This window comes from Nuphar pumila, chromosome 8 (genome assembly GCF_984573655.1).
Source record: "Nuphar pumila chromosome 8, dmNupPumi1.hap1.1, whole genome shotgun sequence".
Lineage (NCBI taxonomy): Eukaryota > Viridiplantae > Streptophyta > Magnoliopsida > Nymphaeales > Nymphaeaceae > Nuphar > Nuphar pumila.
In genome coordinates this window covers 10,265,594-10,276,478 of record NC_143256.1, presented here as the reverse complement: position 1 = coordinate 10,276,478, position 10,885 = coordinate 10,265,594, and the positions used below count along the sequence as shown (strand labels likewise).

The window sequence follows — 10,885 nt, the reverse complement described above, 5'->3', positions numbered from 1 at the left end:
ATCAATTTTTTTTAATTAAGGCTTTTCATAGTTAATTTGATTAAAAATTTTCTTGTATTTGATTAAGGTAATTTTTCTTCTTTAATTAGGGTTTGAATCAAGGTTTTTTATTTAATTTTATAGTTTATTTTTTCTTATCATTTAGGTTTTTTGGTTTATTTATGATTTATTTCCTTGCATTTTAAAGTTTTATGATTTAATATGGTTGATAATTTGGTTTTTATAGTTAATTTGATTTTAGGATTTGATATTTTTTATGATAAACTTTCATAATTAGATGTAATATGACATTAATTAAAGCATTTACATATAAAAAAATATCAAATTTTATTTTTTCTCAAATTACTCAAAATTTTAAATATTTTTTAGTTTTTAGATCTAATCCAAGATTCATATCCATAATAAACATGTTAAAACACTGGTATGGTTGAGTAAGATTCAAAACGAAGTTACCTGACCCATTATCCGTGTTCATGTTGCAAAAAGGTTGGCCTTAACAGTTGTTACACAGAACAAACATGTTATAACATGTGTTCTATCTGTTATGTTGGATGAAGCATCAAACAATCCCTTAAGATCACACTCACAAATCAGTTTTTCTCAGCTAAGGGAATACGTACCTGCAAGATTTTCCACGAAACTATTTAAAAAATTATTAAAGTGAGAAATTAAAAATCTAAGCATTAGATATTTAGAATATAAAGAAAATAAAAACTGTTGAAAATTAACCACAATAAAACTGAAATACATGGAGAATAGGTAGCTGGAATTATTGCAAAATTTTTATTTAGCATTTATCAATTTGTGAACATCTCGTTATAAAGTTGCGAGCAATTAATTAGCTTTCTCCTATATTCATGACTATGTTTAAGGTGACATCAACTATTTGAATTTCCTTTTATTTTAATAGGTGTGAAACATTTTGTTATGGCGGTTAGGGGTGGCAATCGTGCCGGGTTGGCGTGTCAGCATACCTCAACCCGAACCCGACCCGTTTATTAAACGGGTCGGTTGTGGCAAACACGAACCCGGCCCGTTTAATAAACGGGTAACCCGACACGACCCGCCAACCCATTTAATAAATGGGTTGGGTCGGGTAAACTGGTTCTTAGGTTTGCGGGTTGGGTTGATGGATTGGTTGGCGGGTTGACCCACCCACCTAACCCGTTTATTAAACGGGTCAGCCGGGTTGGCATACCCCGAACCCAACCCGTTTAATAAACGGGTTAGGCGGACTGACCCGTTTATTAAACGGGTTGGCTTAAGCCCAACCCAACCCGCCTAAGAGGCGGGTTGGCAGGTCGTGTCAGGTTTTGCCACCCTAATGGCGGTATGATCTTTTTTATTTCTTTTATTTTGTGCTTCATGGATAAGGTATTGCTGCATGTCAAAATTAAGATCTCAAAATAGGTACAAGTGCCATACGCAATAGCACACCACCGAGGTGATATCCCATGTGGTAAGCTGGGTCCTGTGCCAAGCTGAAGGCCCGGGTTCGAATCCCTCTGCCAAAAAAATAATTTGCACATAACCGAGTCCAAAAGTCATCCCTAAAGAAGTGTCAGGGTGCAATGTGATTGCATACTTTGTTTTTTATTGTGTTGTTGCACTTCGATCATCGTTCATCCTTTATCTTTAGGAGCGTGCTGTTGCACCGGATTACCATCCATCTACTGTTGGGCCTCGCATCTGACAGACGGCATGTTAAAGATGGAGGGTGATCACGTGCAGCAGCACACCAAAATCGTACAATTACATTGCACCTGTTCTTTCCTCTCTCCAAACACTCTCCAATTATTATATGAAAGAAGGGTCGGTTCTAATATTAATACCTTTGCCCTCTGCTTTTTCATTCCCTTTTGTTTTTTTCTTTGTTAGTGATGATGAAGGACAAAAGTCTTTTCCATGGATGACACCTTACACCACTACACTACACTACACTACTCTCTCTCTCTCTCTCTGTGAAAATGTGAAGAGATTCCCCTGCTTTTCATCCCCTCTTGCCATCCCACCACCGTCCTCCCCTTTATCTTTTAGATTCCCATCTACAAAACCCCTCTTAAATATTTGAAGAATGGCAGAGGAAGAAGGGAAGAAAGATGAGAAACAACCCCCACAGAAGCAAGACGACTCCGCCAATAAAACCATTATGACAGACAAGCAACGAACGCCACCGCACCACCTCCGCTACCTTACCTGCGCCGCCCTCATGGCCCTTCTCATCCTGATGGGCATCACCACGCTCGTCGTGTGGCTCGTCTACCGTCCCCACCGCCCGCGCTTCAGCTTGCAGGGCGTGGCTATCTACGAGCTCAACACCAGCGCCCTCACCACCATCACCACCAGCATGGAGTTCACCGTGTTGGCTCGCAACCCCAACAAGAGGTCGGATATCGAGTACCGCGACCTCTGCGCCTTCGTCTCCTACCGAAACCAGATCATCACGGTGCCCACGCCGCTGCCTGAGCTGAACCAGGCTCTCAAGAGCACCGTCATCATGTCCCCTCTGCTGGGCGGGGGGTATGTGCCCATCTCTTCTCAGGTGGTGAGCGGGTTGGCGATGGCCGAGGCGTATGGGTTGGTGTCTATGAGATGGGTGTTGCAGGGTAAGTTGAGATGGAGGGCTGGGGTTTTCATAAGTCCCTTCTGTAGGATGTATGTCAAGTGCGATGTGATGGTTGGTTTGAAGTCAGGATTTTCCGGACAGGTACCTCTGCTTGGTGATCCTGAGTGTAGTGTGGAAATCTGACGCAACTTGGTGTCCTTCTCCTTTGTATTTGTAAACCATATATACTTATGATGAACCAAGGGAGATGAAGTTGTCTGTATATCGAAGATTGTGTAGTTATAGGATAAAGAGACGATGGAGTTCCTCAATGTTACTATGTTTTCGTTTTTAATTGAAGAAAGTGCATGTTAATGGGGTAAGTCTAAAGCGTTTTGAGATGGGTACTTGTTAAATGATATATTTGAAGCTGTAACAAACTTTCCTCTATAGTTAGTGGAAGTGAACCGAAGTCTGATTGGAGGCGTAGAAAATGTCCACTGTTTTTTTTTTTTTTCGGTTTTATGCTATCTTATTGAGCTTCTTCCACTGTTCATCATCTTCTTCCTTTCTTGGTACATGCCATTGGAGAGCATCCTTGTTTTTCCTAGGGTAGTTTCCATACTAGTTTACGAGCAGGGGTTAAAATAGAATGGGAAATTGAGGGTAGATCTGGTTTTGTTTGGGTTGGGATGCCTTTGTCTCCACGTGTATAGTGATGTTCAAAACGCGTCAGGGATTGGCACGACTGAAAATAAATATTTTTTTTTTTGAAAGGCAAGCTGGGGTTAAACTGACACCTACCATTTATACAACGATACCATTCCATTAGGATTTGAACTTTGAACGTCCCAATATAAGGTGACAGGCCACTAGCTGCTCCTACCAGACAAGCTCAGCCCCGGTGACTGAAAATAATTTTTATGGGGGAGAATAATAGGAAAAAGTTGAGGGTTCACTTTAAACTTTCGGGTAATTTGAAGTACCAAAAGCGCAAAGCAGGTGATATGTTCCCCCACCCCGAACAGGGCAGTTAGCATGTGCGTCTCGTATCCCCATGTTTGTCAGCATTAATTAGCATTGGAATTTGATGTGATTGAAAAGACTTAAATACCCTCTCCTCCATTGGTGCCAAAAAAAATGACGATTCTTGAAAAGGAGTGGTTGTAAAGACTTAAGTGCCCCGAAGATGATTATTTAAGACTCAGTCTCTTCACTGTAGAATTATCTGAGAAAGAAATCTCTCTTGGAGGAGGCCATAAACATCAACCCTCTCACTCTCTCTCTCTCCCTTCTCTTTCTGCTTCTATGCACATCCAACAGAAGATCTTACATTGCTCCATCAAGCACCGGTTGACCTGCACATTCACTGTTGTGGAGCCTGATTCAGAGTTTTTACCCTTACAGGAGGAGGGTTTGGGGGATCCTCCCAGCGTGGGTAGCATTATTCAACTTGATTCGTTGTGGAGCCTGATTTAGAGTTTTTGCTCTTACAGGAGAGGGGTCTGGGGGCTCCTCCCAACGTGGGTAGCATCATTCAACTTGAAGAGTTGTAGAGTCTGATTCAGAGTTTTTACCCTTATAGAAAGGGGGGTCTGAGGGCTCCTCCCAACGTGGGTAGCATCATTCAACTTGATGAGTTGTGGAGTCTGATTCAGAGTTTTTGCCCTTATAGGAGGAGGGTTTGGGGGCTCCTCCCAGCGTGGATAGCATCGTTCAACTTGATTCATTGTGGAGCTTGATTTAAAGTTTTTGCCCTTATAGGAGAAAGGTTTGGGGGCTCCTCCCAGCGTGGGTAGCATCGTTCAACTTGATTCGTTGTGGAGCCTGATTTAGAGTTTTTGCCCTTACAGGAGGGGGGTCTGGGGGCTCCCCCCGAAACGGGTCCTGGGTGTCGTGGTCAAAAAATGCACAGGGTATCGTGGTGAGAAAGACATATTTTTGTGCCCCGAAGATAATTATTTAAGACCCAGTCTCTGCACTGCAGGATTATCTGAGAAAGAAATCTCCTCTGGAGGAGGCCATGAACATCAACCCTCTCACTCTCTCTCTCTCTCCCTTCTCTTTCTGCTTCTATGCACATCCACCAGAAGATCTTACATTGTTCCATCAAGCACCGGCTGACCTGCACATTCACTGTTGTGGAGCCTGATTGGAAGAAATCAATGAAAAATCCAACAAGGAGCATGTCAGAATCAAGATGTGGATGTCAAGCGAGAATGGTGTTGTATAACTCAAATAACACAAAATAATACAGAAATAAGGAATGAAATGGTCTGGTTTTTAGTTAAAATGAGGAATGAAATGATAATAGAAATCGCTGAAAATTTATAGAAATAAACTAAACTCAATAACAAAGACACCACTTTTTACGGATTTGGAATATGACCTCCGGTTAGGGAGATATGGCCCTGACAAGTTTATCCTAATTCGGATAGCGATTTACAACGATTTGCTTACTGAATAACACTATAAATCGCTATAGTGATTTGCGGAAGTCACTACAAATCGCTATAGCGATTTGGGGAAGAATCTATAAATCGCTATAGCGATTTGTGGAAGACACTACAAATCGCTATAGCGATTTGCGGAAGACACTACAAATCGCTATAGCGATTTGCGATTTGCGATTTGTAGTGTATTCCGCAAATCGCTATAGTGTTTCGTTGGAGACCCGAAAATACTACAAATTGCTGTAGGAATGCTCGATAATACTACAAATCGTTGTTGGAAGGCCCAAAAAAAATTTCGTCCGGAGGGCGCTGCCCCCCGCCAGGGGCGGCCCCCCTGGACCCCCGCCCACTGACCGCGCAGCGGGATCCGCGCCGGGGGGGAGCCCCCGGACCCCCCTTCTGTAAGGGCAAACACTCTAAATCAGGCACAGAAGTAGAGAGAGAAGGGAGAGAGAGTGAGAGGGTTGATGTTCATGGCTTTCTCCAGGGGGAACTCTTTATCTCCCTTGATTTCTTCTCTAGAGAGAGAGAAGATTTTACAGTGTTTTACGGAGAAGGAAGAAGAAGAAGATGGCGATGGAGCAATGTAGGATCTTCTGTTGGATGTGCACAGAAGTAGAGAGAGAAGGGAGAGAGAGTGAGAGGGTTGATGTTCATGGCCTTTTCCAGGGAGAACTCTGTGCCCCCTTGATTTCTTCTCTAGAGAGAGAGAGGGTTTTACAGTGTTTTATGGAGAAGGAAGAAGAAGAAGATGGCGATGGAGCAATGTAGGATCGTCTGTTGGATGTGCACAGAAGTAGAGAGAGAAGGGAGAGAGAGTGAGAGGGTTGATGTTCATGGCCTTCTCCAGGGAGAACTCTTTGCCCCCTTGATTTCTTCTCTAGAGAGAGAGAGAGGGTTTTACAGTGTTTTACGGAGAAGGAAGAAGAAGAAGATGACGATGGAGCAATGTAGGATCGTCTGTTGGATGTGCACAAAAGTAGAAAGAGAAGGGAGAGAGAGTGAGAGGGTTGATGTTCATGGTCTTCTCCAAGGAGAACTCTTTGCCTCCCTTGATTTCTTCTCTAGAGAGAGAGAGAGGGTTTTACAATGTTTTACGGAGAAAGAAGAAGAAGACTTTGAAGAGTCAACATCATCCTCGACTTTCTGGATGGAGGACATGTTTGTCCTTTTTTTGAACAGAGAAAGAAGAAGAAGACTTTGAAGAGTCAACATCATTCTCGACTTTCTGGATGGAGGACATGTTTGTCCTTTTTTTGAACTGTTTGTTTTTTCTTTTTTGAATGAAGGGCATTTTTGTCATTTTCTCAAACCATCACTTTATGAGAAAAATAGCAAGAAAGGGTACTTAAGTCTTTGCAACAACACCAGAGTTCGATGCAAAATTATGTCAACATACACGAGAATACGAGCCCCATGTGCTTGTATACGTGGTGCTCATTCAAAGCCCCGAACACAGACGTGGGATTCAGTGAATCATCGGGGGGGAACATACACCACTCTCTCCCAAAAGAGTGAAGAATATCTCCCCCACGTGAAGTACAAAGAGTTTTCGGGGAGTTTGGAGTGAAACGCCAATGTATATATTGACATATATTGCCTCTAAAGCAAGGTTTTTAAGATGCAAGGAAGTTTTAAATCTCGTCTTAAAGGGGTGGTTGTTTGGTAACTAAGATGGAGGGAAGTTTTATCTTTCGTTTTCATGATGGGATTGGATGTACATAAGATGGCAAAGTGTGCATCCAGGTGAAGGTGAGCGTGTGATCGAATCCGAAGAATTGTTGGGGGTGTCTGCGTCAAATTATGGTGCATTATCTAATTTATACTCAGCGTCAAATTGGTAGAGGTTTTCCATGATGCCCCCCCCCCCCCCATGCTTTGGGCACCATGTCCATTTTAGATCATGCTCCTACAACGCTAATTTAGGGGAATAAATGGTCGAATTACAAGAAGATGTTTAGTAACAAGTTTTGGCGGTTGAGAGAATCACTAGTCACTACAAGAAAACAGGTCATTGCCGAAGAACTTTATCGTCGCTTATATATGATTTATGGTGGCCAATAATATAAACGATGATAAATATCGTCGCCAAATATGTCAGTTTTTTATGATAATTTATATTAATAATTTTGATGATATTTATATATCATCATTTTTATAAAAATAAATTTGACAATTTGATATAATAGATATAAAACGGTTGGCTCTGGAATGTCATCAGTAAAAGTAATTAAATTTGATGATAATTATCATTGGTTATGTGAATAAAATTTGACGATAAATATAGTTGATTATATTTAATATCAATAACGTTAATCAACAATATTTATTGTCGGTTTGTTCTTAAAGGTGACGATACTTATCATCGTACAAATATTGAAAATCATATGTGTTAAAATAGCAGACGATACATATTGTCGGCTATATTAGTTAAAACCGATGATAAATATCATCCCCTTTATTATTTAACATTGATGATAAATATTGTCGGTTATATATTAAAAGTTGACAATAATTATCATTGTATATATAGAAAAATCATATATGTTCAAATAGCTGACGATAAATATCATCGGTTATAATAATTAAATTCGATGATAAATATCATTGACTATATTTAATATCAACAATGATATTTATCGTGGGTCGATGATAATTATCATCGTATTTATATTAAAAAATTATATATGTCCAAATAGTTGACCACAAATATCGTTGGCTATGTAAATTAAAATCGATGATAAATATCGTCGCCTGTATTATTTTAAGTCGATGATAAATATTGTCGGTTATGTATTAAAGTTGGCAATAATTATTGTCGTATATATATTGAAAAATCATATATGTTCAAATAGCCGACGATAATTATCGTTGACTATACTTAATAGCAACGACAATATTTATGGTCGGCATTGACTATATTTTTTTTAAAAAACCCGACAATATTTATCATCGACATTGACTAACAATGATATCAAAGCATCATTCTCAGGAGTCACGCCACCCAACCTTTGCTTTGAGACAACGCCGCAAGGGTCCAAGCCCTTCATAGCTCAACACGACAGATCTAGTCGCAACCAATAGTAATTTGCAACAACCACGATGATCTGTATCCCAGGATCTCTCCTCTCATCATTCCAAGGAGATCACTCACATCAGGTTCTTCGATTCTTGTACTTCCTAATTATTTTTTAAATCATTAGAATCTGACCACTGTTTACCATGATCCGACTTTGAAAGACATGTCACATTTTTTCTGTTCTTAGGAAGGATCGACACAGGACAATATCCTAGTGTGATTTTCCAAAACTTATCTTGATTCTTTGTCAGTCTCAAAAAATCACCATAATTAGCCTTACTTGTACTAAATCAAACCCAATTTACAAATTGAAAGAATCACAGCTCAATCTGTAGATATCATTGTTTTATCGAAACCTGCAAGATCTAACGTTGGATTCTGATGACTTAAAGTTTTTTAAACGTCAAAAAATTCTCTAGCCCTGACACTAGATCCATTAATCCTGAAAATTTTACCCTTTAGCTTTCAAACTCCTTTTATCGATCTCAAAAATTCATCTAGATTGCTAAAATCTAGTCTGATCTTTGAACCATGCCTGAACTCAGAAAATTGAAATGAACCTATAACACCCTGACCCAACTCAGAAATAAATTAGTTTCGACCTTGTAAAAGCCCTAAAAAATACCCAATTTTTTTTTTTATATACTTGATACCTTTGACTAGCCAAACCTGGAGCCAACCCTAAATCATACCTAACACTTTGTACAAACGAAAACCTGGATCAGTAGAAATTTTTCTAGCAAGTGGACAACTAATTACTTGGAGCCATGGTGACTCATACTAACCAATGCGCACTAAGCATGGTGTTGGGACCCAAAGCATAGACGCCAAATTACACCAACTCATTTATTACATAAAGGAGTGTCATGAATGCTTCAAGGAGGAGAAAGAAAGGTACAAGATAGATTTGACGATGTGGCATCACAAATTCATCAAGCGAAAAACAAGAATGATATGGATTGGGTCATTTATTTTGCAGATCTTTCATCATTCTTCGTGAGACCATGTAAAAATTGTTAAAAAATGGATCTAGTTCTCCATGATGCAAATCTTGCATCATTCTTCGAAGAAGGCATAACTGAAGCACAACACCCCAATGCTTATTGTGAGTGCATTAAAATGCATCAAGAGACCAATTCAGTTGTGGGCAACATGACTGTTGATCTAACGTTGCCAATTGTTACCGCTAGCGAGCAGAACAAAACTCTAGGGTGTCATCCCAGGAACATGACACCACCCTAGGGGTGCTATCCTAGGGGCACGAAGTCTGCCCAAAGGGAGACAAAAGCGAGGCAAGGAGTGGATGACAAAAACTTGTCTCTCCACGGTCAGAACATGTGAACTTTCTAAGGTTTTGGGCATTCTGAAAATTTGGGTGTCTACAGATAGGGAGAAAAGACAATATACCATCGTTGAATATACACTTTGTGTTGTTCTCCTATTTTTTCCTATCACACACATACCATATGATCGAACACTAACTATGAGATATGTTGACTTTGTATTGATAGAAATAAAATACAGTATACCATAGATTCTACATCATCATCGTCTAACACATCTATCCAACTATCATAGTTCGTTAAAGCTACAGACCGCCCACTGATTTTATATCATCATCGTTCATGTTCTCTATGATGAGAATACACTCACAAAACAACTTGCACACTTTTTGTTGTCTATTCCACCCATACCATAAGATGTGCTTACCGAAAAAACTCGGCGTCAATTATGTTCTGTCGATGAAGTGTCATTGATCTTCTTACCACTGATGCTTTGTCCTGAGAAAATGGTTATAATTTTTCACTAGATAGAGACCACAAAAACCCGAAACCTTAGCTTTGCTTTTATACTATGCTCGTACAGAAATATGCATATTTTATAAGAAGATTGCATATCTAATTGTGTAGATAGACGCAAATATGTCACATCCAATTTTTTTTTTATATTTGCAACACAAAATAAGTGTTTTTCATATGTAAATAATATTTTATATGTACCTGATATATGCTATTTTACTAAAGTTTTTGTGAAGTTACGATCATAAGGAGGTTCAAAAAACTTATTTTTGCACGCTTCGTGAAGATCACAAAAAATATGTATGAACATACATTTAAGGGTTAAAAAAAGTAAAAAGGAGGTTCGCACAGTTTCTCACGACTTTGGTATAAAATATGCGATTTTACTAATATATTTATAATTTTACGATTAACTAGAGAAGACCTCATAAATAACATAATTTTTTTGTGCTTCTTGATGTCCAAAAAAAAACATGCAAACCTCATTTTAAATGAGAGTTTGTGATACTCGATGAACGAAGCGATATATCACGCGACGTGAGTTTCACACGTGCGAATGGTAAAAAGGTTCTCACAAAGGCGGCTTTTTGTGGTTTTGGTCATCCAAGAAATTTTAGGGTTTTGTGTGAAACACGATTTTGACCGTACAATACTATCATTTTTTTGTTATTTCTGTATGTATCCAACATATTTAAATAATTGAAATTATTGACAGCGCATGTTCAAGAGTAAATAAACCATGCTAAATCATTCCATATGTTCTAATTTACTCAAACGTGAATAATGAGGTATATTACTCGTAGACACTATTTTTGTGGTGTGCACCCACGTAAGACTTTTCACACACATATATATAGAGAGAGGGAGACGTGATTTCAAATTTGTAATTTGGTTTGCATTTATCAAAAGCTATAAAACAATGAATTTACGTGTGCAAGTTGAAAAGGACGCAGGGCAAGTGGTTGTAGTTTGTACGGAGAGAGGTACCTAGGAATTAATGGGGCCTGCC

The 10,885-nt window shown here is 39.2% G+C and overlaps 1 protein-coding gene across 1 annotated transcript; it reads left to right on the top strand.

Annotated features, from left to right (window-relative positions):
* The first annotated feature begins 2,074 nt into the window (after nt 1-2,074).
* LOC149829593 (NDR1/HIN1-like protein 12) lies at nt 2,075-2,928 on the top strand. Its single transcript, XM_090015591.1, has one exon. The coding sequence runs from the start codon at nt 2,075-2,077 to the stop codon at nt 2,747-2,749; it is 675 nt and encodes a 224-aa protein (XP_089871717.1). The 3' UTR covers nt 2,750-2,928.
* Nucleotides 2,929-10,885: the final 7,957 nt, after the last annotated feature.

Bases quoted from the DNA above. Each gene is read 5' to 3' on its own strand.
- LOC149829593 (XM_090015591.1), top strand. From the start codon at position 2,075: ATGGCAGAGGAAGAAGGGAAGAAAGATGAGAAACAACCCCCACAGAAG.